The 26,142-nt window shown below is 39.5% G+C and overlaps 3 protein-coding genes across 4 annotated transcripts in view; 1 reads left to right on the top strand and 2 right to left on the bottom strand.

The window, feature by feature from the left end:
* Positions 1-388: 388 nt before the first annotated feature.
* On the bottom strand, positions 389-11,478 carry slc2a9l1 (solute carrier family 2 member 9, like 1; the record flags this gene model as incomplete). Its single annotated transcript, XM_034690727.1, has 13 exons — positions 389-1,224; positions 1,506-1,633; positions 1,748-1,823; positions 3,104-3,205; positions 3,875-3,985; positions 4,072-4,259; positions 5,212-5,360; positions 5,626-5,755; positions 5,847-5,971; positions 6,046-6,206; positions 6,385-6,480; positions 9,138-9,171; positions 11,441-11,478. Coding segments are annotated over 13 exons (1,524 nt in total), but the record flags the coding sequence as incomplete, so codon positions are not given.
* A 3,932-nt stretch (positions 11,479-15,410) lies between these two features.
* Positions 15,411-21,680, top strand: psmd6 (proteasome 26S subunit, non-ATPase 6). The gene is made up of 8 exons (XM_034689415.1): positions 15,411-15,695; positions 16,677-16,882; positions 18,012-18,157; positions 18,242-18,461; positions 19,795-19,903; positions 20,014-20,182; positions 21,296-21,373; positions 21,459-21,680. Exons 1-8 carry the CDS (start codon positions 15,551-15,553, stop codon positions 21,553-21,555), a joined length of 1,170 nt encoding a protein of 389 aa, XP_034545306.1. The 5' UTR covers positions 15,411-15,550; the 3' UTR covers positions 21,556-21,680.
* Positions 21,681-22,546: 866 nt separating this feature from the next.
* The window catches only part of LOC117820149 (ataxin-7), a 30,892-nt gene continuing 27,296 nt past the window's right edge, over positions 22,547-26,142 (bottom strand). For both annotated transcript variants that reach the window (XM_034693824.1, XM_034693832.1), the window contains exon 13: positions 22,547-24,822. In XM_034693824.1, coding sequence (XP_034549715.1) covers positions 24,805-24,822 — 18 coding nt within the window. In that variant the 3' untranslated portion in view covers positions 22,547-24,804. The remainder of the gene's footprint in view (positions 24,823-26,142) is intronic.

The raw sequence follows: 26,142 nt of genomic DNA, 5'->3' as shown, positions 1-26,142 counted from the left end.
CAAAGCTTTGAAAACTCTGCCCTCTTCTGTTCTGTTATTTTTCTCAGAGTAAATTGTTTTATAACTTTATAAAAACTGACTCTGAAGCACTTGTTCTTTTGTTCCAGTACTAAAGCATTTTAGCTATTAAATGATACTTAGTGGTTAAGTATTAATCTTTACCACACACTTTTGAAACCATACCTAAAAGGGTATGGTACATGAGTAAACATGGGCATACTGATGATTAACTTAAAGGCCAACAACATGACCCCCCAAAGCATCTCCATCTCCCTGTTAGCTCAACCATCAACAAAAAGAAAAGTGTTTCACAACGTTGTGGGACAGTTTCCATTAATTCAATTTCCTGCTGTGGTCAAAGAACAAATAGCAAGACCTGAAGGGAGCAAAGGGAGCAATGGATGATTTATTCTTGAAGAGCTACAGGAACGAAACTATGACCCTCTCACTGACAAACTATATGCAGCTGCAGGTCTTCCTCAAATGTCTGCATTGTTACAGTGGTTTAGCACTGGTTCACCTGTTTGCTATGTTTAACATGTTCAACATTAAAAGAACATTTAACAACTATTTTTCGTAAAGATTTTTCGTGAGTAATTACATTCTGAGCATACGGTGAAGTCTGGAGACTGAACTCTCCTCCACTGTGTGTTGTAAACCGCACTGCTCTGTTTTTTTTTGGTTTTCGGTCTGATCTCATTTTAGTACATGTGAGTCCATCCTGCTAAACCACCAGTACTCCTCATAAAAATGTGAGTGCAGTAAAGCACTTAGCAACCCAAAAAAAAGAGAATAACCTTCATTGGCATCAAAAGTGATACCTATATATGGACAATGGGAAGGAATATAACGCTGTAGTTATTTTTTCTTATCAGGGTCGTCTTCTTTAACTGTAGCCCCCCCCCCCCCTGTAACTTACAGTGTTTTGTAATCAGTTAAAAAAAAAAAAAAAAAAAGCATAAACTCTGTCCATGTGGTCTCAAAAAGTCGTCCATTAAACCTCTGTTGGTTTTAAACAGCTACTGTATCTGGACTCTTTTATAACTTGGTGTCCATTACGATGTCCTCTGAGATGGATTTCCCACAGACATTGATAGATCTGAACTCTTTGGATATCTCCAGGAGGGTCTTCCCTTTAGTCTCAGGCAGGAAGAAGAAGGTAAAAGCAGAACCCATCAGGGCAAAACAGCCAAACATCACAAAGCAGTATGAGTCCAGGCCAGACTGGGGAAGAGAGAAAACCGTGTAAAACATCAGCATCTGAAGAGAAATACTAGTATTTATAGTTTTATGGAGGTGCTGAAATTATTTCAGTTTAAGTTAAGTTTTCAACTGACTCCTAAAATCATGCTTCACACTATATGATATTCATTCTGTCATAGAAACAAACAATACAATCATTTAAAAAATATAAAACGTTTACAAGAGACTGTTACTATAAGTACTATTTGTCTTGTAAATAAAAATGCATTTTATGTAAGTTACTTTGTGTTAGTTGAACTCACAACAATAAATGGAAATACAAGACCAATAAGAGCAACTAGCAACCAGCGCTGGATCCCCGTCAAGACAAATGCTGCTAGTCGATCAGACTGGATGAAGATCTCGTTTATGAGAGTAGGTGTAGATCCCGCTGAGTGAACCAGAGAAAAAACATAAGTTATAATGTGGTTCATTATGTTTGCATGCAAATATATTTGAATCTGGATCAATAATGCATCATCACTCAGCAGTTTGAAACACATACATGGTCCTCCACAAAAGAAGATGATGAAGAGGAAGATCAAACAAGGAGTAATGTATGGAACCCAATAGTTGGAATCCTGCATGAAAACAAAATGCATCAGTAAATGTTCTCTCTTCGAATTGAATATGTCCACAATACAACAAAGACAATTAAACACAGCCATCAGGTGTGCAAAACCACGATTGCTTTACTGTAGACACACCAATCAGGTTTAAGCACTATAAAAATGCAGCAGGTGAGTTCACCTGTCTTCAACTGGACACAGTATCGTATGTTTGTCTGATATTTGCTGAGCTGAGTGTTATGCACGTGTATTAGCATGACAACTGGGACATGTTTTGTTGTGATTCTCCATGTTGCCATGTTGACTGATTTGGGTATATAGAGAGAAAAACATTATATTTTCACCAGTCTCCGGCATTGGCCTTTGGAATTGGTTGGTGAATTTACAGTAAAAAGAAAAAAAAAACAGTCAAAAAATTGAAATACAGTACAGAAAATACTAGATTCCCCCTCTCACCCTCACACTTCTTCTTCTGACTACTTCCATTTTGGTTGAAGACAGGGGAACTCACCTGCTGCATTTTTATAGTGCCTAAAACTGTTTGGTGTGTCTACAATTAAGCAATCATGTGTTTGCGAACCTGATGGCTGTGTTTATCCAATTGGCTCATAGGTGTGGTAATTTGACAGTCAGTGCTTTGGAATTGAAGGAAGTGACATCATGATATACTTCTGTCCAATATAAGTGTGTTTATTGTTTTGCAAATCACTGTGTGTATTGTTTTACAAAAAGTGTGAGGCTAATATTGTGCTTATGGTGGTGCAAATCTGGGAAGATATTTTGCTCCTTGAATGTGAGGTTTTGATAATTGTGTAATACTGTAAATAGAACACCAAACTTGGAGGATGTGTGGGTCATTGTAAGAATGATGAGTCAAGTGTGCTGCTGAAGTTGGCTTCATTTTCTGCATTCACATCTAATACAATCATGGCCATGGAATTGAATCTATCGAGTTTACACGTGGTAGATTTGTACTTTGAAAAAAATGTTCTTGGGAGGTCAATTAGTTATATTCGTGTACTTCTTTTTTTCTTTTTTTTTATTGCTGTTAGAACAACAAATACATTTCCGTTCACTTTCACTGCATTTGTATCATGGCAGATATCACTGCAACAGATGTCTTCAGCCAGTACAAAACCTGTCTGTAAGGCATGAAACTAATAGGCTAAGAATGTATTTATTTATTTATTTTGTTGGTTTATCAAGTGAAACAAACCTGCACATTACATATAGTGTCATCTTATTTCGCACATGGCTACATCAGTGTCAGTATCCAAAGGTAAGAGGGTTACCTTCAGAGTGAGTGTGACCGTGGCAAACACCCAGCAGACGGCCATTAGACCATAACCCATCCAGAACATCACTCTCCTCCCTGTGCGCTCAATCAGCATGCCCTGAGATAAAGAGAGAGAGAGAAAGATGGGGAGGGAAATTATAGAATTCAACACATTGCTAAGATTTGCATTCCTTCAGAAAATACTCTGTCGGTGGTTTATGCCACATGCTAAAAATGCCCAGCTGAGTTGTACCTGAATGAATTAGTGAAGAAGATACTATTTCTGTTACAGTCTGACCTTTTAATGTGCTGAACCAACATGTCTGCTGGTTTTTATGTTCCTGTTTTATTGTTTGAGCAACAATCTTTTATAACAAACTATATGTAAATAATTAAAACTGATCCCATAGGCCAGTTGGAATAGATGATGGAATAGAAAACAACTTTCCTCAAATATGAATTCAATGGCTTTTAAAATGCTGCATGAACAGGACCAGTGCTTTGTGACAGGGAGAGGAGTGTGTTAATTTAGTGTTCAGTATGCTACCGGGCTTAACTTGAAGACCACTCACCAAATAGCCACAACTAGTCATTTAGAGTTTTTTCTAAACCTCTGTGTGTTCTTGGTGGCGAACATATCTCAAACAATAAACTGTTGGTAGTGCAAACATTCAAACCTCTGCTGACAGACAAAAAGCAACTAAAAGACCTCCCCAAATCGCTCTCCACATAGCCCAGGACTCAAACAGAAGCAAAGGTTTACGGCTCAGCCAAGAGAATTACTCACACAGGATACGAAGGTTAAGATTTCAGTCAGTCCAAGACCCAAGGTGACGTAGCGGATCATGTCTTTTGGTATACCTGCCTGCAGGAAGATGTCGAAAGAGAAGACACTAACCTGGAAAGAACAGAAAAAAATATTAGAATCTAAGATATGTACTCATTGCTCTTTGAAAGCTAAAATTAACCTAATCTTCTCCTTACGGCAGTCATGCCTGACATCAGGTTGCAGACGTAGATGGTGACCATGGTGATAAGTTGCCATCGGACAGAGCGATCCTTCAGGAGCTGCAGAGGGGTTTTTGGTTTTGCTGCATTGATGGCGGCCTGCTCCGCCAACATCTCTTCCATTTCCATTTTATAGTCACCTTTACCCCACAGACGCTGCAGAGCTGGGGTAAGGAAGATCAGAGATAGAGACACATAGAGCCAAGAAATGTGGCGCTTTACTCACATTTAAATGCTGACATACTATACAACATCACTGGACTAATAACTATGCGTAAAAGTTCACATTTAGGTGTCATGTCACTTTATCATTACTAATAAAGCTGACCCACACAGTCTTGCTTAAGCAGCTGTCAACAGATCTGTAACTTACTTTGTGCTGTTTTTTCTTCTTATTTGACTGATTGCAACATGAACATACATTCGAAAGATGTATACCAATTTACAAAATAAGAATAGCGTGTCAGTAGTGAAAATCAAATATGTGCAACTTCGACAATTATAATAATAATAATAATAGTAATAATAATAATAATAATAATAATAATAATAATAATAATACTTCTTATTATAATTATAAACTGTCACTACTTTTTGCATTTTGCTAAAATAATAGACCTTTACAAAAACAATATTGCACTGAAGATGGTGCTGTTGTACTGAATACCAGCATGGCTGTGATTTGGTCATAGGCAAAAGGTTGCATGTTTTGTGGGGACAATCACAGCGTGCAAACTTTGTACAACGGCACATGCAGTTGTTTACAGTGTGTTATTGCTTGATTTTACAAAGGTGAGTAACGACCAATTGATCTCATTGGACAAGACGAATTCCATGAGTGGTAAAGCAGACAATGTCACTTTAACTTTTAACTACACGTGTCACTCCATCAGAGTCAGATGTTCTGAATACTGTAAAGATACTTTACAGCACATGGTCTTTATCTAGACTGATTAAGCTGGTTCTTGTGAATCACAGGTCACCAAAGCATGACTGTATATACACTGAAACAGATTAAACAAGGAGCCAGTCTACTGTTTTCTACTTTGTTTTGGGGGATAATCATCACATTTCGTGCTGCATCGGTAGTGCATGAATATGAGGAAATTTACCAACCTTTTTTGCAAGCCTCATCTTCACCTTTCTCTATGAATAAGTATCTTGGAGATTCAGGAAGAAAAGGCAGGACTACAATCTGAATCACTGAGAAAAATGTGGGGACACAGAGGAGGAAGTTCCACAGCTCCTCACGACCAAGGATCTCACTGAAAATGGATGCCAAGTGTTGTTACAGCTTTGTGAAAACATTTTTTTACCCAAACAACAATGCATTTTCTATGACTTCTGAGTATTAAGCGGAAGCTCTTTTTACTAGCAAAGCCTTAAAGTCCTTCTCAACACTGCACCTTCCTCTTCTTGAAACTCTTTTTTTCTTTTTTTAAAGGAGACTTTCTCCTCATTCATTAAAGGAAGTCTTTCGAAACAACTCAAACTGTTCTGTAATGCAGAAATTTGACATCAGAAGCATACCTGAGTCCAAATAACTGCCCTGACAGTTTTCCAAGTGACTGGAAGGTGGAGTAGGACAGAGTCACTATGCCTCTTAACTTCCTGGGTGAAATCTCTCCCAGGTACATTGAATGGGTGCTGGTTGACAAACCTGCAAGTCAAGAGGAGAGGTTACTCAGTCAGGTGAAAAACACAAAGGGTTAAAGCACAGTGTTTTATGCTTTTCACAGAAGGTGTCTCACCTGCAGTGAAGCCGTACACAATCCGTGCCACGATAATCATTTCAAATGATTTGGCATATTTACTTGACAGCACGAATGCTGCTGCAACAAGTCCAACACAGCTGCTGCAGATCATTGCCCTTTTTCTGACGAGGGAACACATGCCATTTAAATTCTTTACAGGCCTTTAGACAAAATGCACATAATGTCTCTTTCTCACCTTCCCAGTGTGCCTGTAATATATTTGACACTGATAGCACCACAAAGTCCTCCAAGCGCATACAGAGAAACAATAAGGGACCAGATCATGGTGACTGTCTTTGGAGACGGAATCTCTCCATGTCTTTCATACAAGGTGCTGTTGATGAAGCGCTGTATGTACTGCAGGGGAGGTTTTAAAGAAAGTTTTGAGCTTTGAGAAATCAACATGGAATTTGACAATGATGCTCTTGCTTTTCTCGCTCAGACAGACAACATCTCTCCAGCTGCAAGAAACTGGAGGTGCAATAGTTTGAGGAGGAGCAGTACGAAAATAAATGCTGCCAATGACGTGATTTACCGGTGATGGAGAACTCAGTTCAGTGGTTTGGTAGCCTTGTTGAAAGCTTCCACTAACTCCCAAAATAATGATGAGGAGCAGAGCATCACCGCGGGTCTACAAGACAGAGGGAAGAGTAGAGAGGGGACTCAGTAGTGATAGGCCAAATAAAAAAAAGTCACATTCAGTATCTCTTCGGGGACAGGTTTTTATTTGGGCCTGAGCATGCAACGCTGTAGGAGGACCCTGAATGTTTATTCATTCTGTTAATCTTATGAATGTGACCACTTGGTTCCTTAATGAATGCTGTCTTCTTTTTGTAATCCTATTTCGGGGGTTTGTGGGCTGCTAATGATAGCACTGCTTCATATTATTAAACTATCACTATCTGGGTCAACCAATAGATTTCGCAAACAAAGTATTTTAATGCATGTAACAAAGATAGTTAAAAGAAATGTAACATTAAAAGAAGAACATGATCATCCAAAAACTCAAGTAAAGTGTTTTTTAAAAGTCAAAGACCTGCAAAGTTTTGGGCAAATTATAAATATAAGGAACTCTCAGTTAGTGTGGATTTTGTTTCCCCTGTGTAAAAAGCAGCATCTTATAACATTTGACTAATTTTTTTCTGTATGTGTGCAAGTTAATCACTTTGTCTGACACCTACACTGCAGCAGGGTTTTTAGACATTAAACTAACTAACTATTGAAACAGTCAAATCTTTAAGCTGATGATCTTGTTTGCTTTTGTAGTTCATATAGATGCATCAATCATCATTTCAGTCTGTTTCATGATCAGCTAAAAACTCCTTACAGGAGCTTTTATAATGCTAAAACAAACATGAATTGTTGAATTACAAAACTAAACTGAAACTTTTACACAGATATGGGCAGAAACAATACAATTACATTCTGTTTTTTCACCAGCAGCAGAACATTATCTATAGACAGTTTAGCTTTGTTGGACATAAACCCATACATTAATGTTGCTCTGCTTTTTTTATGTCTCAGCTATGGTAATAATTTTATAAACACAACAGCAAACAAAAAGACCAACTAGACATTCAAACAAGTATGTTAATGCGTATATATTCATAATTATAAATACACACGGGAAACAATGACCAAACACATAATGACACACTACACAGGGGCTGATATATTTTGTGAAAAAAGTATAATTTTAAGACATCAAATTATCTTTGAAAATGACACATGCATTTCAGTTCTTATAGTACTTAAATATAAAGATAACACTATTAATAATGCTTTGTAATAATAATTATTTGTATCACACAATTTTAGAACACTTTTTGTCTCAAGACATTACACACATGCAGGTCCAGACCATACTCTTTGTTACATTCCTTACAATGACCCAACATTAGCTCAGTATGAGCAAAGCACTCTGCAACATTTAGCAACAGTAAGAGTTGCAAGAAAAAACCCTGCAACGGCAGAAGCCAGACTGCAAACAACAACAACAGATAACACAGATGTATGGCTACAAAGCCATTAATAAGGGTAAGCGTATGTGTGTTATTAGCAGGAACAGCAAAGCATGATGATCAGTGGATCAGTCTGATCAACATCAACTATGATTATGATGAAATAAGGAGGACTGGTAGTGTTGAAGCAGTCAGAGCCAAGCGGCTCTTAGATTCACATTCACAGTTATAATAATGATCATAGAAGTAGGACTGATGTTGATACCTATAAATTGTCTTGCTTAAAATCAATCAAAATAATTTTTAATGGATATTTTAATGGCTGATTTCTAATCATAACTGATCAATATCATCTATAAAGAAGCAGAGAGTGGCTGGTTGCAATTTTTTTCTTTAAACCATCACAAGTTTTTTTTTCTCTAGCTTTAACCAAATGATTTTATCGTTATCTCTAGAAAACAACAGACATATTTCTTGCAGCAATAAGCACTCGTTTGTTTTTGTTTTTTGCTTTCTTTTTTTACAGGAATCTTTGTTTTTAATTATAGGAAACTAAAAAAACAGTATCTAATTCATATTATCAAACTTGATCTCAGCATTTAATACCAATGCTATGACAACCAGGTTATTAAATAGAACAGGCTTTGATGGAGTTTGATTAAAAGATGTTACAGAATAATACCAGGTACTTCTTGATTTTAAGCTAAAAATAGAATTAACAGTTGAAGAGATGCTGTCTATGTATGCTGGTATGGCTTCTGTTTTTTGATAAATATAGTGAGTCTCCTCTGATAACGGTTGATTATCTCTCTATCACCTGAGATAACAAAACAATTATCAGCTGATCTCAAGATATTAACAAACATGGCTGTTCTGGACCTCCATACATAAAACCTATATCATATTTAAGTCATGATGTCTTCCGACAGTACTGAGAAGAAAACTGTGGAAGAAGCTGTCGCACTAAATCTTAATTGACAGGTTAAGATTTTCTCCCATCAGTATCGCTCTGGATATCTTAATTAAAATAATGCAAAAATCTAAAATAATGTGTTTGAAGGGGTATTATTATTTGTATTGACTGACCAGTTTTAAAAATAACTCAGGAACCAACCGACTGACTGCAATGACCTGGCTAAAAGCTTTGTTTTAGCTGAGTCACTGAGTTGAACTGAAAAACAACCTGCTTGCTTCAAAAACCAGATTTTCTATTTTTTAAAATTTTCTTCTGCTAACTGAGGTTTGATGTTTCCAACACTTAATGCATGGTCAATACAGGAAAAATAAATGTTAATAAAGAGATTTGCTAGAAAAAAAAACAACCTACCAACTGTTGCAGCAACGTTTCCATTATGTCCTGACTGTCTTAGACTGTAAAGTGTGTATGTCCAGACTGCACAGCACTCTGTTAAGTACTTCAGACTGGTTATCATTAACTTCTTGGACTTTATGGCTACAAAATAATGTGACAATGATCTCCCGGTGGGAGTAACTCATCTGCCCAGTTGAGTGGATGAATATTGCTCTACAGGACAATCCATCTGATAAAGCTTGTTTTGTTCGCTGAAGATTGTATTGGGTTGATGCACGGTCATTAACCTGAGTCAAGCCAACTCAAGTCCATCATATTAATAATAAAACCAAATATAATGAGACTTTTAGCAGATACAAAGGCAACACATGTAGGTACAGCACCTACAATGTTGATGTTGTGAAAAAGTTTTTCTTTTTTCATAATTTAATTCAAAAAGGTAACTTTGTCTTATATACATTGCATGTTAAGGGAACTATTTCAGGCCTTTTTTGTATGTTTTCATTTTGCTGATTACAGAAATCCAGTATCTCAAATTTTTAAAATATTTTCCAAAATCAATAAAGAAAAGGATTTAAAATACAGAAATGCTCAACTTCTGAAAGTGTGTTCATTTGTACTCTCATTACTTGGTGTGGGCTTCTGCACAAATTACTGCATCAATGCATCACCAACGACCTCCTCCGTGCAGCTGACTCCGGACTACTCACCATTCTCATCCTCCTCGACCTCAGCGCAGCATTCGACACCATCTCCCACCCACTGCTCCTGGACCGCCTGGCTGGCATTGGGATCACTGGTGCTGCACATTCCTGGTTCACATCATACCTCACCGACCGCCAACGATTCGTGCAGTTAAGGAACCACAAGTCTGGGTGTTCGGGTGTTTCACTGGGTGTCCCCCAAGGGTCAGTTTTGGGTCCACTCCTTTTCATCATTTACCTCCTCCCCCTGGGCACACTCCTCCGTCACCATGGGGTCCATTTTCACTGCTACGCTGATGACACTCAGGTCTACATCTCCTCCAAACCCACTGCTGCCATTCCTCCCACCTCCCTCATCACCTGCCTTGCAGACATCCGGAGCTGGATGAGCAGGAACTTCCTAAAACTCAATGGGAATAAAACCGAGGCCCTGCTCATCGGCTCCAAATCCACCCTCACCAAATCCCAACACATCCCAGCCCCACCCATCATCATCGACGGATTCCCTGTACCCTTCTCACCCCAAGTCAAGAGCCTCAGCGTCATTCTGGACAGCACCCTCTCATTCGCACCTCACATTCAAAACATCACCCGGACTGCATTCTTCCACCTCTGCAACATCTCCAGACTCCGCCCATCACTGTCCCAATCCAGCACCGAAATCCTGGTTCACTCATTCGTCACTTCCCGTATTGATTATTGCAATGCCCTCCTCACCGGACTCCCCACCAAACTCATCAACAGACTGCAAATCATTCAGAACTCGGCCGCCCGGATCATCACCCGCACCAAATCATCTGACCACATCACTCCTGTTCTTATCCAACTTCACTGGCTCCCTGTCCAACACCGCATCCACTACAAAAACCTTCTCCTCACCTACAAAGCTCTTCACAACCTGGCCCCCACTTACCTCCGCGACCTCCTTCATGAATACACTCCCTCCTGCTCCCTCTGCTCAACCTCTGCTGGACTATTAACCATCCCACCGTCACGCCTCAGTACCATGGGTGCCCGAGCCTTCAGCTGCTCAGCACCCAGACTCTGGAACTCCCTCCCCCCACATATAAGACAGTCGGACTCCACAACATCATTCAAATCCCAACTCAAAACTCACCTTTTCAAACTGGCTTACTCCCTCTAACTGGACTCTCTGCACTTCCCTAGTTTTTAGTTTTTATTTATGACTCTTTCCATTTGTTTGTTTGTTTGTTTGTTTTTATGATGTTTTAATGGTGACTGTTTTTATTATCTGTAAGGTGACCTTGGGTGATTTGAAAGGCGCCCAAAATAAAATGTATTATTATTATTATTATTCTTAATGGGGAGTGGCATGGAGATAACCAGCGTGTAGCACTGCTGAGGTGTTGCTTCAGTAGTGGCCTCCAGCTGGTCAGGTGTTTCTCATCTTCCTCTTCAAAAATACCAAGCAGATTCTCAGGCGGGCTGGCTGGCCAATCAAGCACAGTAATATCCTGGTCAAAAAACCATTTGGCAAGTGTTTTGGCGCTGTGGGCGGGTGCTACCTCCTGCTGGAAAAGAAAGCTAGCATCTCCATAAAGTGTATCAGCAGATGGAAACAAGTAATTTCTCCTTGTAGACAGCTGCATTGACTTTGACTTGATAAAACAGTGGACCAACACCAGCCGATGACATCACACCCAAAATCCTCACAGACTGTGGAAACTTACGCTGGACTTCAAGCATCTTGCATTCTGTGCCTCTCCACTCGTCCTCATGAGTGTAGGAAACTCTAGGGAGGCGGCTCTAGGACCTTGATTACCAAATGAAATGCAACCTTAGACCATCAAGCAACAGTCCAGTCTGCTTCTGATGTGTTCTCTGGTTCAGGAGTGTCTTGATATTAGCCATTTGACAGCTGTTTTTTGAAGACATCTGTGCTTAATGGCTCTTGAGGTATGGAAACCAGCCTCAGTCAACTATTTGTGAGGCTCTCACAAGTTCTTGAATCAAATTTCCTTAACAATCCTCTCAAGGCTGTAGTCATCCGGGATGCTTGTGCACCTTTTCCTACCTCTTTTCATTTTCCCCTCCCAGTCAACTTACAGCACTAACAGCCAGTCTTTTCAGCAATGACCTTCTGTGACATCAGAAGTTTTCCCAATGATTGTGGTTGTTCGACTGAACTAGATTAAGAAATTAGATCCAAAACCTTTATTTATTCTTGAAAAGACATTGAGGTTTCCCTCATTTCCAATGTCTTTGAGATCACAGGCACATTAGAAACAATGAAACAAACACACAGAATTATTCACAAAACAATAGATTCATTAAAACAGATATGATTTGTGACACAGTGCATGGTATCTATTCTGTTTGAATAGTGATACACTCAAAATAAAACATTAAATGAACCGTAGGCCATAATTATCAAAATAAAATCAGAAAACACTTCAAACATACTCGTTTGCATGTATTGTGGTCAGAGTATATATTCAGTTTTCACTTTCTGAAATAAATGATGGAACATATTGAACTTTCTTGAAATTTAGATGGATTCAGCTGCATCAGCATTCTATGTGTCGATAGAAAAACTTTGTTTTTAAAAAGAGGTGATTCAGAAAAGGTTCCATATACTGTTGGGTCTAACAGAGCATGCTCCTTCTCTGTTGTTTACAAACTTTTAGTGCATCACAGGCAGCAGAGCAGCACAGCTGAGCACACTGTGGTTTTGTTGACGATTGATAATAAAGTTTCATATTCTCCATAAATGTATTTGTTTCTCTTAGAAGTCTGCTCAGCAACTTTGTAAAAACAACACACATTGTTTTCTTTCTACCTTGGAATCTTTTATGTCTTTTGCTTGTGTATTTTTTTTGTCACATTGTTAATCTTTGTTAATGTTTGCTGTCCTTTTATCACCTTATAAAATGAATATGATTGCACATGTGCACCATGTGTTGGACAATCAACTTATCCTTGGATGGCCTTAGATTGTAATATAGTTATTTCATAATCACTGTACATAACAGAGAGGTGACATGGATTTAACGATCAGTATCGGGTTAGTGAAATGCAAAATGTCATGAGATCAAGCCAGCAATTTGGCTTCTGTAAGGCAGTGCATGGCGATTTATGGTCATAAAACTTCTGTTAAGATTCTTCCACAACAGCTTTGATCAGGCTTTATGGTTTTCAGTAGGAAGTTATGTCTCCTGTTTATTGGTTTATACTATTTCCCCTATGAAATCTTACATGGAGGTTTGAAGCATATCTCTTACATTGTTTAGATGAAGAAATTCAGAATACAGTACGCTGGTGGGTCTACCAATTCAGTACTAAAAGCCTATTTTGTTCTAAGCAGGCTTAAAGGATGTAATGGGTCTGCAAAAGTTTCAATATTCAGCATAAAAAAGTCAATAATACTATCTAACGTGCAGAGAGTGAAAATGAGAGGTGGGCAGCAAGTAAATTGATTTATCATGTAGTAGTTACACATAGCCAAACCCTAATTATTTGGAAAACATTGAGCTTTCATTGTGGGCTTCAAAATTTAGTTTTATTGTCACATAGGCTAAGCATAAAATGATGAGCCAATGTTTTGCCCCTGTAGCCTCTAGGACAGCCATATTCATTTAGCGGCCAGCAGGCCACAAAGCAACCCTTGAGGGGCCCGAAAGCAACTTCATAGTGTATGACTATTTTCTGTTCACTTAATATAAGTTTAACATTTAAGAAAGACATTTTGTTGTCACAGTTATTTCACTTAATTGCGCTTTATTATGCACTTTGATGTCAGCTGGGTCTTTATTTCATTTCAAAGGAAAAGTGTCATTGTACGCACTATTTATTTTTTTGATTATATGCAATGAAGCTGTGACTGTCTCAGATGGGACCAAATATGGACAGGGACAAACTGTGCTTTTTGTTATTTCAAAAGAAGAAAAAAAACTCAAGTTCTGAAAAGTTGCTGTTAAGCAAGTTACTTTTTTATGCACTTTCAGATGTGACCAAAACAAAAGATGGTGTTCCTAGTCTGCACTTTGCTTTTTTTGTTCATATGCACCTTAACATGTGCCTGTATTTACCCGTCAAAATGTTTTGAAGTTATGTCTTTGAAATGTAAAATTTAAAGAAGCAGTATTTCAGCATAGGTTTAGTTTAAGTACTGCTCTTTTATTATGTTTATGCCCTTTTGGATGTGGCAATACGTTAATAAACATCCAGTGTGTTTGTTATCTTATCTATTTATTTTTCCCAGCCCAGCTCATGTCCTTTGTTTGAAAATCCGGCTCGTACAAATATTTATTGAATATCCCTGCTCCAGTAGCCAACAAAGTTGGAGACAAATTTACATTTTGGAAAACATTTTTACATTTTATAAAACAAAATGACATCAGCAAAACACTTTTACCAACAAATTTACATTTAAGAATACAAATTTACAAGCAACGCAACACTTACAGTTAAGTCTGACTCCGTTTAGCCTGACTCAGTTTAGTCTGAGGCTATGTGGTCTGAGGCCGTTTCATCTGAATTCTGACACATGATGAAGGTTTTGCGTAGATATGACAGAGCTTTTACAGAGACATGATGCTTTTTCATCTGAGGTCTGACACCTCACTCTGAGACCTGAGGATGTCCTAATGTGAACCATGTCCATCTCCGTCTGGTTTCTCTCCATCAAAACCAACAAAATGACCCCTCACTCGATCACTTCCGGATCACTTCCGGTATTTGGTACATTCCCTTTCCGTAAATGAAATGAATAAAATTTGTTTCAGAAATGGTAAGTGTTGTTTTCTTGAATGTAAATTTGTTTTGGCCTTGGTAAAAGTGTTTTTCTGATGTGATTTTGTTTTATAAAATGTAGAAATGTTTTCCAAAATGTAAATTTGTCTCCAACTTTGTAAAAGTATTTCATCTTTTGGAAATTTGTTTTGTCCTTCAGGGCCACCGTAGTCCTGGTCAAGGCTTGCTTAATATAGTGATTCTCAAATGGGGGTATGCGTACCTCTAGGGGTACGTGGGAGTACTGCAAGGGGTACATGACAAATGTAAAAAAAAAAAAAAAAAGTTCCATCACAACAACAACAACAAAAAAATCTGATTTAAAACAACTTTTATTTGTATTTCAATGCAACATGAAACAGGGCACTAACTATTTCCAAATTGAGCTTATGCATTCATAAAATGTATTATTTTCAAAACCGCTTGGACCAGACGGCCTCCCCTCCCCAGGGTGGGGTTGGTTGTAAAAGGGACGACATGAGGAGAGGAAAAGAAATGCACTAAAAAAGGAAATGTGTTTTAACTCTTGTACCTTTGATACATCTTGATGCTTCTGTTTGACAGAAATAAATCGGTGTGCTCCTTAGGCCATCAAAGGAACTAGCTGCCTCAATCTTTAATTATTTCTGGAAAATATTGCACTACAAAAGCATATAATTTGTGTCATCTTTCATTTCAATGTTATTATGACACTGTAAAACCACATGCATACATTTATTCATGTTATTTTCCCATACCTGGCCTAGTACATAAGCCTCCTGGTGTGGTGTAGTTCATACCTGTGTCCAGCAGAGGGCAGTACATATTTAAGTGGTTGTTAGATTTCAGTCTGCTCCGCTCCTTTCTCCCCTCACAGTCCGCCGGAAACAACGCTGTTCAGTGTTTTCCGTAGTCATCGTTGAGTAGCAGACAGTTGTCTACACAAAGAAAAGCATTTAGTTTGTATCTTAGTTTCCGTATCTTTAGATTAAAATGCCGCTGGAGAATCTAGAGGAAGAGGGTCTGCCCAAGAACCCTGATCTGAGGATAGCACAGCTGAAGTTCCTGCTGACGATGGACGGACACCGACAGGATGCTAAAGTGAAGACTGAGCTCATGGACTCGATCAAAGCTAACAGTGAGTTAGCATAAAACTGCACTGTGTGACTTGCAGCAACAATATCCAGGAGAACACAGAAATACTTTAATATACATACAGAAACCTTTAACTGGTTTCATTTTGGTCTAACTGACACTGAAAATAACAAAAGTGTGTTAAATTAGACCTTGTCGACTGTTGGGGGGGAAATTAGCATGTCAGCTAGTTTTCAGAACTCGTCGGCTAACCAACACGAAGGTGTTTGTAAACTGTGCTCGACGTTGAATAAAGTAATAGCTCATATGTTTATATTCTGTTCCACATGCATCTCATTATATTAGAGTTTGTTGAAAATGATGTCTCATTTTTAACCCTCCTGTTATGCTCGTTTCTCTGGAACAGCAAAAATGTTCCTGGGTCAATTTGACCCGGGGCATATTCAATTATCCAGAAGTGTCAGAACCCAAAAAATCCCAATACACATGTTTTAAATTTAACTTTTAACTCCATTACTAACCATTTAAATCAATATTTAGTCCATTGGTGTTCTTAAATTCTCACAGATCATGGTTCAATGAGGATAACTCACTCGTTTTTCATTAAAAATTTATGTTAAAACTTTTTTCGAATGTACATTGGAAAGCCCTTAATATAAATACAATAGTTTTACATGACATAGATTTTTGTTTATTCTATTTTACATTTTTATTTATTTTTATTTTTTATGAAGTGATGTCGATAAATTAACATGACACCTCTTCTGTCACATGCTGCCCAGATTTATTTATCCTGTATTTAGCTGGTTTGGAAGGCATATATTATCTAAAGTAGACTTTATAAAGGGTCAATTTGACCCGCAACATAACAGGAGGGTTAAAGTCTTATATAACTCCTCAGTTCAAACATTTAACTGAACCTCTCTGGGTCGCAAATAAGAGATGTGTCACGTCTAGCTCTCTGAACCTTAACTGTCAAGAAACTACAGCACAGGTTTCATTCAGCATTCTTTCCCTTCTACAGACATGGCACCATACTATGAGGGTCTGTGTAAAGATCTGAAGTGGCAGCTGGACAGTGACCTGCTGAGTAAAATGAAGAAGGCCAACGAGGAGGAGCTGAAGCGCTTGGATGATGTGCTGGAGGACGCGGAGAAGAACCTGGGAGAGAGTGAGATACGGGACGCCATGATGGCCAAAGCTGAATATCTGATCCGAATTGGAGACAAGGTAACTCTTCAGTCAGCACAGACATTAATATATGTACCAAAGTTAATCCAGACCTCCACCCCTAACCAAGTTATGTGAAGGGTCCATGAAGGGCCTTTGAGACATTGTAAATACTGCTCCACAGTCAAATCTGACACCTTGATGCTCCAATATATGAATACATATTTTGGGGTTACTGTGTTTAATTGCACAGCCCTAGACTGCAGTAACCTAGTGTGCAGCTTCTTGTGACTGCACCGTCCTGCTCAGTAAAACTGTATTCAACCAGTTCATTCAGTAAAACTATTCAACTTCAGAGTCCCAATCATAGGCTGTAATGTTAAGGAACTCTGATATGTATTGGTAACTGAATGCTTTTTGCCAAGTTTCTTTAGTAAAATGTTTCAAAGTGATGAGTGCAGTTGGGAGGTCACCTCTGAAAATGAATAAGTTGTATAATTGTCCATATCCCCTCCTCGACAACCAACCAGACTTTTGGTCTGTCTTAGCTTCATTGCCAAACGCTCTATGGTAATGTCAAATGTCTTGGGGTTTGCTGGAAATCCTGTTGTGTCTGGCAGAAAAGTGCAAAGTGGTTGGATGTTGTCTCATTAGATTAAATTGAGGCCTGAGGTGTCATATGCATACTTTTAATTATCATATATTTATCTATCTCTATTTTTACAGGCCATGTCATTCTGCATCTCACAAAGCAATAAAAGTTGAAGTATCATTGATGTTTGCAAAAGAGGACATTGTAGTGTCAGAGTTAAATGAAGTACATCATTGAGCTTTGGGATAGACAATCCTAAGTGTCACCTTTGCATAGACTTGTTCCTATTATGAACAGACCCATTTGTCATATTCACAACATTAAACAACAAGACACACTGAACGTTTCTTAGAGTGAACATCTATTCAATATTTTGCATTGTGACACCTTGTTGATGTTACTTTTCAATGAACATATCCATCACTGATGTGAATTATTACTGATTTTTACTGCCACTTACCTGATGTGTAAGTTAAACCTTTCTTTATCTTTGTAAGATCAACATAGCTAAATGCGCTCAATAGCTGTCCACCTGAGGTGAATATCAAATCATGTAATGGATTTAGATGAAATTAAATTGTATTTTTTTGTCCACAGGAGGGCGCCCTGACTGCCTTTAGGAAGACCTACGACAAGACAGTTGCTCTAGGTCACAGACTAGATATTGTCTTCTACCTGTTGAGGATCGGCCTCTTCTACATGGACAGCGACCTCATCACTCGCAACTCAGAGAAAGCAAAGAGGTAAAGGCACTTGAATCCTCACCCAGAAACAGTTTCACAGTGTCCGTAATCTTTTCAGTACTAATCCACCTCTCTGATCCACAGCCTCATTGAGGAGGGGGGAGACTGGGACCGGAGGAACCGTCTGAAGGTGTACCAGGGCCTGTACTGTGTGGCTATCAGAGACTTCAAACAAGCTGCTGAGCTGTTCCTCGACACAGTGTCTACCTTCACCTCATATGAGCTCATGGACTACAAGACCTTTGTCACCTACACCGTCTATGTCTGCATGATTGCCCTCAAGAGGCCTGACCTCCGAGAAAAGGTAGACTACAGAGAGAGTTTGTGTGCATTTTTCAAGAATTTAAGCAGTGAAAAAATTAATTTGACTACGTATTGTTTGTGTAAAGGATTTGTAATATATCGTCAGTAGGGATGCTCCGATCGATCGGCCACCGATCATTATTGGCCGATTTCTGTGAAAAAGTATGTGATCGGCGTGTGCCGATCAATGCCTTTCATTGCCGATCACAAAAACCATCACCTGTGGCTCATACTTTGCAGCCTGCAGCCCGAAGAGGACCTGTGTGTAATATGCTCCCTCCCCCTTTCCTTCACACTGCGCAGGCGCGCAGCGGCAAACCACAACAAACATGTCTGCCGTGGAACTTTTATACAGTCTGTAAGAGTGATGTAAAGTTTGCATCCTGCAACACATGTGATGAAAAAATATCTCGCAGGGGAAGCACGTTGAAAAAGCGTCAACACAACCAATTTAATAAGACATTTAAAGAGCAAACACTTGGCGTAGTATGGTGAGTTTTTGAGGCTCACGGCAGTGAATGCAAAGAAGACAGCCGGAGCAGCATCAGTCAGACGGCAGCTAACACAGCCCACGGTGGCAACATTCGCCTGTATGAGCGTGACAGTCAGAAGGCTAAGCAAATAACCCGAAAAATAATTGAATCGGGCTAGATGAGCTCTTCTCAGTGGTGGAAGACACCGGGTTCCGCCGACTGCTCTCTCACTTGGAGCCCGCTTCGTGCCACCGGGACGTAAATAATTCATAGAGACGTAGCGCTGCCAGAGCTCCACCAGACAGTGTACTCTCACATCGAACGTCTCCCTAAAGAAGGAATCCCATTCTCTGTAAGTTTCACGAGTTTCAAACATGGCATATTCAGAAAGACAAACTTGTTAGACATATTGTCTTTTATTTATTAGACTTTCTGCACTATTTAGCCTGTTGAGAGCCTTAATGTTTCCAATCTGTTAAAGATTGGGTTACTGATAGCAGGTACATTTAAGTGTCTCTCAGTTGTCCTTTTGACTGAATAGTTGCTGCATTGTGCCTGCAAGTTTTTTTTTTGTTTTTTTTTCTCTTGAAGAAGTTAATAAAAAGACGTTTTTTTTTCTAAATTAAGGTGATTTTATGGTTCCTTTTTTCCCAGATGATGTAGTACTCACCATAACTAAATTGAAAAATGTACTGAAAATCCATGTGATCGGTATCGGTGATTGGCAGTGATTGGCACTCATGGCTGATCGGTATAGGAATCTGCAGCATAAAATCTGATCGGAGCATCCCTAATCGTCAGTAATGTTTGAAGTGAGTGCACCTGTTTAAGTCACCACAAATGTTTTTATGTGTTGCTCAGGTAATAAAGGGAGCAGAGATCTTGGAGGTGCTGCACAGTTTGCCTACTGTCCGCCAGTACCTGTTCTCCCTGTACGAGTGCCGTTACTCTGTTTTCTTCCAGTCTCTGGGTGAGAAAACATTTCTGCTAACGACACAAAACACTGAAAAACTTCAAAGAAACAGTTTTCTACTCACTTTTGTTATTCAGTAATGATTGAGTCTTTATTTCTCTCCACAGGCAATGTGGAGCAGGAGATGAAGAAGGATTGGCTTTTCGCGCCACACTACCGCTACTATGTGAGGGAGATGAGGATCCAGGCCTACAGCCAGCTGCTGGAGTCCTACCGCTCCCTCACCCTGGGATACATGGCTGAGGCGTTTGGTGTCAGCACAGAGTTCATTGACCAGTGAGTGCTAGCACATGATGCTCACATGCCAAATCCTCTGGAGACACCAGCTAAATGAATAGATTACTGTGGTTTAACCTTTGTTTTCTTGGTGGTTTCAGAGTAGGGGGGTGCTGGAGAGCATGTTCATACTACTGTCAGCAAATCTTACGCCGGATCAGCATTGTTTCAGAATTATCTTTAAGAATTAGGCTGAAAATTCTGCTCTGTACTTGACAAATTATGCGGCTGGAGTTTAGAGCACAACAGCCAAAATAACAGAGGCTCAAAAATGGGATTCAGTGACCTGAATCTTGTTTCCAGCTCTCCCTGTCTGGTATGGATCAGTACAGTTTGGTACGGGTCGGATTGGCAACGCCTGATCCTGTTTGCTTTTCCACAGCCAACATGCCCTACTTGGTGGGCGGCGTGTAAGCCGATGTCAATAGCCGCGTCAGCTACGTAATAGCGTGACGTCATGGCAGCGCGACACAGTGTATACTGCTAATAAATGCAACGAGGAACAAAAACACGATGAAAGTCTGCACCTCCACAGTCGGCCATGGTACGCTGTTTCTTGACGCCATTTTCCAAACAAAAAAAGTTATCTTCCTGAAGTCTACTGGAGATTTAAACATGGCGGGGTTATGTGTTGTTCTTTATTACCGCTGTAACACGGGAAGTGACTATTCCGTCGACCAATCAACGGACTGTAGTGTTTCAGCTCCACCTTCTGGGGTCGGATCGCTATGTCTGGCACCCCAACAGGAGGGTACCAAAAAGTGGGATGGTACGGCTCGGTAATTTGGGGACACGTCCTGGTTTTAGTCAATGGAAACGCCACAAAATGCGCGACGTACCGAGACGAACTGATCTGATCCGCTTGGTGGAAACAGGGCTATTGACTCATGGTAGACATTAAAAGAATATTGAAACCTTTTCTTTAATTTTCACTTTATTATAAAGTGAGAACATGGACACAGGTGGTAACAATCACCTGTATGACTTTGCTAAAAGGTAGTTAAAGGTTAACTTTTTCTAATGTATTGTTTTTTTATCCGTGTGCAGAGAATAATAATTGATGTCATTTTTGTTTTGCTGGTTAACTGATCCAAACTCCCTCTCCTCCCTCAGGGAACTGTCCCGGTTCATAGCTGCAGGCCGCCTCCACTGTAAAATCGACAAAGTGAATGAGATTGTGGAAACAAATAGGTAAAACAACTGTCCTGAAAATACTTTCAGAATTAACTGATTAAGCACAGGCACAACTCTAAAGCCCTTCCATTATGTCTTTCAGACCTGATAGCAAAAACTGGCAGTACCAGGAGACCATCAAGAAGGGCGACTTGCTGCTCAACAGAGTCCAGAAGCTGTCAAGAGTGATCAACATGTAACTACAGCAGCCATATTTTCTCATCACAGCAAGAAGACTTGCCTTTTGGTATGCCTGATCCTGTAGTTTGTCTGACAAAGTGACTCTTATAATGTGTATATAATAAAATTTGTTTAACTGTTGGAATTGCTGTTGACTTTTTTTTTTACTTTAGGGAAGAGACAGAGACATGGTTTCATATAAATAGCAGTATAAATTATTTTATTTACAGAAACTTGTTACAAAACAAATATACTATACAATCTTTTTTCTTTAAATATTAATTCTAACTGTTTTGTTCATGAATTACATAGCAGCCAATACATAAGTCCAGCTGAAAATGATTCTGATAATGTATACAAAAGAAATCTATACACACTTTTACATAGTATGAATGGTGGATTCAATTTTTCCTCCCAAACACGAGCTGTATTCTCTCTCACGTTCACATTCCAAGTCTATGGTGCTAATAAAAAACATCCTCACAATATTTCTGTTCACGGGAAACATTTTTGGATGTCAGTTGAGTTTGAGGGTAAACAAAACACTTGATTGAAGACTGTGTGTGTGTGTGTGTGTGTGTGTGTACAAATATCCCAGTAAACCAGAGGAGGCTTTGAGCCACACACTGAGGCTGACAAATGTCGATGTCTTGTTTGGAAAACTCTGATAACCCCCTCTGTAAATAAAAACACACAACACTGAAGTGTTTCATAATGGGCAGCTGACAAGCTCAGGTTTTACCACATTTAGGGTTCATAGGCAGATTTAAAAGCAAACTCCTAAACACTTCGAACATTCAAGTAAGTTAAAACAACCCAAAGAAAACTGTCTTCAAACAGTCAGGGTGAAACAAATTCAGGCACTTTCTTAATTTGATATTTTCTTTTAAAAGCTGTGATCCAAATTACTTGTTTGGCAACAACAATGCAAGCAGTTGGACTGTTTGAAGTGTTCCTCTTTCTTGCAATGATTGCTTAAGTCCCTTCCACCTTTATAAAAGAACACAAGTGTTTCAATCATGAAATGTGATTAAGGTCTACAAAGAGTTTGTGGAGTATTGGTTAGACAAAGGGCACAGCTTCAAGCCTGCAGGACATTTGAAAATCACAGGCTAATTGGGTCATAATGTAACTCTTTCTGCTGTGTTGATTCAGAGGCAACGTAAAATGTCTTGTAAAAGCACATGTGATTGAGACCTTGAAACGTGAATAAAGGTTTCCTCTGTCGGATAGACACATGCTACAGCGGCGACACTTTGTTCCTTAAAGGTTTTCAGTACACGATTCATGAGATGCTTCACCTTCTACATATAGGTGTATTGCATTAATTAGACTTGGCAGTGAACCACTCCGACTTTTCTTTTTTTTTTTTTTAACTAAATAGATCTTTTTTTTTTTTTTTCTCAATTGTACCAAATATTCAGCTTGTATGAAAAATGCCTGTGCAAAAATACATATTTCTCTATGTACAATTTGTTAACAAAATATGTATTCTCAAATAGGGAGACTTCAATACTTGTTTGATACATAGGCTACGAGATAAAAGCTAAATGATTCTTTAAAAAAATCGACACCACTTCTTACAATCTGACATCAGTGAAGGTTCTAGAAATGAAAAGTTGTTGCCTAAACTTAAAGAAGTCGTGTGAAGCTATCTCTATGAATCTCGCACCATAAAACCTGCACAAGACCACTCAAAAAAGCAAACGTCCCAGCAAGACGGGCAAGTATTGCCTGATTTAAGACTCCATTTTGACAAATGAAAAGAGTAAAATGCCTGGTCATCTACTGCGACAAATCTTTTCTCCACACATACACACATTTAGTGTTCCAGCAGGGCATTGAAAGTTTTAACGTCCAGGGCTAGGGTAGTGGTTACACACAGGAGGGACAATCAAACCCACAGGAGACGGTTGACGTGCATAAAGTTTGCTCCAGTTAAGACGTACCATACCTGATTCCCTAGGTGGGAAAAAAAAATTACAATTCACATCTTCCCACAGCTGTTGTGGACGTTCACACAGCCTTTGCGGGTAAAAAGTAGGTCAGTTGTGGCAAAAACAACAGGGTTTGCACAGATTTTTCTTCATGTCCACACAGGCAACGCACCATCACCGCTTCACAAGCTAGTCTGCCCGCCTTTTAGTTTAAAAAAAGAAACAAAAGTAGTTGGCAAAGCTGGTAGCAGCTGTTGGCTAGCTCTGAAGACAACTAAGCAGTGCCTGTGGAGTAAGTAGTTGAGTGCTGTTCACAGTTGGGGGTAGGTCTACTGTTGCTGTCATTTTGCACAATGGAAAGATTCAGAAAATTAACAGGTTTCCTAAAGACCGAGCTATCTCTCTGACAAAAGATTCAATCGAATGGGCACATCAGGCGTCCTATTCACATTTGAAAACACAACGGTCTCCACCACGTCTACAAAGACTCTTTGTAGTTCAGTGTAAAAAGCTTGTAAGAAATCATTAAAAGGTAACACTTGCATAATTATTCTGGATAATAAAAGTTGGCCCGATCGTCCCAATGGGCTTGTCTCAGGTGACTACGTGCGACCCGAAGTTATTCAACGTGCCGCCCAAGAGTCAGACAAACAGAAAGCAAACCAACAAGGTGATTGTGTGTTTAAGGTGTTGAAAGTAACAGTTTGCTGCTCCTCCTGCTCTCCGTCCAAGGCTTCTGAGATCAGGCGCTGGGGGTGTAATTAAGTCGGAAATTCCAGTAGTCCAGTAGAATCTGACATGACGAAAATACTCGTACTCACGTGCACAATCACACAGTCATTCTTACAAACACAGAGGAGATCAGCTTGTCGTCTCCCCAGTTGTTCAGCGTCATGACGGCTTGTTGCTGCAGCCCTTAACCTGAACCCAATGAGCCAATGAGTGGCCCATTGCTGTTTCTATTGTTCCTCTTTCCTCAAAGCTGACAGGAAGACCTCTAAGAATACAGGGGGGGACACTCATGTAAGGGGTCCTAAGCTAGCTCACTAGAACCCCTGGCGCTCCACGCGTTCCCCACACAGTACCACCTCCTCTCTCTCTTTCACACACACGCACATACTCACTAACATGCACACATGGCTTTGGGAGAAATAGGACCACATTGACTTCACTGGGCAGTCCAGACCATCTCCACCCTGAGGATTGTGGGAAGCTGAGAGTAATGTGGGTTTGACTTTAGAAGGCCTCGTGCAGTCCAGAGCAGTAAGCGGGCTGCTCCGGACTAGTCCCCGTCCGCCTGCTGCTTCCATACCCAGAAGCCGGATGCCGCTGTCAGGGACGAGCCTTTGGCTGGAGAAAAAGGAAAAAGAAAGCTTCAATAATCTGTTTGTAGAGCAGTGTTAATTTCGTTAACGAAAATGATGACGACAAATGTTCGTCAACGTCGCATTTTTTCATGACGAAAACAAGATTAAGACGAGCTAAAGTGCTTCACTGATAATAAAAACACGGACTAACAAATGTTTAGTTTTAGAGATGAAGACGAGACGAAAACTTTAGTTGCGGACCCTCGGACATTAAGAATCCACGTTTCCCCTGCTGTGTGTCTAATCTTTAGAAATAAGAGTGATGCATTCCTCTGACAGAGGAGTTATTATCTGAAGGGCTCAGTGTTAGCTTGGTCTCTACCTGCAGCAGGTGTGCTTTATGAACCAGCTCTCCCCGCCTCCATGCATCTGTCTCATCTTCATTGAGGATTTTTACATCCCGGTGTGCGTTAGTGACAAAGACACAACTGGGGGACGTCTGTTTAACATTTGATGTTTGACGTTTTTGCTGCTCTCACAGTAAAAATCTCTGCGTCTTCAGCTTGATTTATTCCAGTTTGGTGAAACATCAGACACATTTAGTAACTTTTGATCAACTCCTTGTCATCAAAGATGCAGATGCATTCAGAGTGCATGAACTGACTGTTGATCAAGTGCCCCTGCCACTGCAGGTGCATTCAGGGACCGTTTTAAAAGTGCAATACAGCCCTTATATTGTGTTCATGGCATTTTATTTGAATCAAGAGAATCAAAATATCTTAGAGGCTAAATTATTTCACTTAAGATATTACAAAAGCAAAAGGGTTAAAGGAGTGAAATGTTGACTATTTGAACACTTGGTAGCCCTGATACCGACATCTGATTGACTACATGAATTATTTTGAAGAGAGAAAATGTATTTGCAAAAATCAAAAGACTAAAATGTTTTGATTTTTCGTCGACTAAAACTAGACTCAAACTATAAAGGGCTGAAAAGACTAAAATGTGACTAAAACTAACAGACATTTTCGTCTAAAGACTAAGACTAAATCTAAAATAGCCGCCAAAATTAACACTGCTGTAGAGTGAGCTGCTGCTCAGTTGTTAACTGCTCCTGATAAGTACAGGTCACAAATGGCTTCAAATGTGATGGTAATTGTTTTCCCCTTTACAACAAAAAAGGTCCGTGATGCACTGATTTGAAATCATAAGTATTACACGTTCAATATTTACAAGCAGATATCCTGTGTAGAGGGAACCCTGAGGACAGCTTAGCACACACACACACACACACACACACACACACACACACACACACACACACACACACACACACACACACACACACACACACACACACACA

This window comes from Notolabrus celidotus, chromosome 1, assembly GCF_009762535.1.
Source record: "Notolabrus celidotus isolate fNotCel1 chromosome 1, fNotCel1.pri, whole genome shotgun sequence".
Taxonomy (NCBI): Eukaryota; Metazoa; Chordata; class Actinopteri; order Labriformes; family Labridae; genus Notolabrus; species Notolabrus celidotus.
Note: the sequence above shows the minus strand (reverse complement) of the source record. Positions and strands in the feature narration are given on the sequence as shown.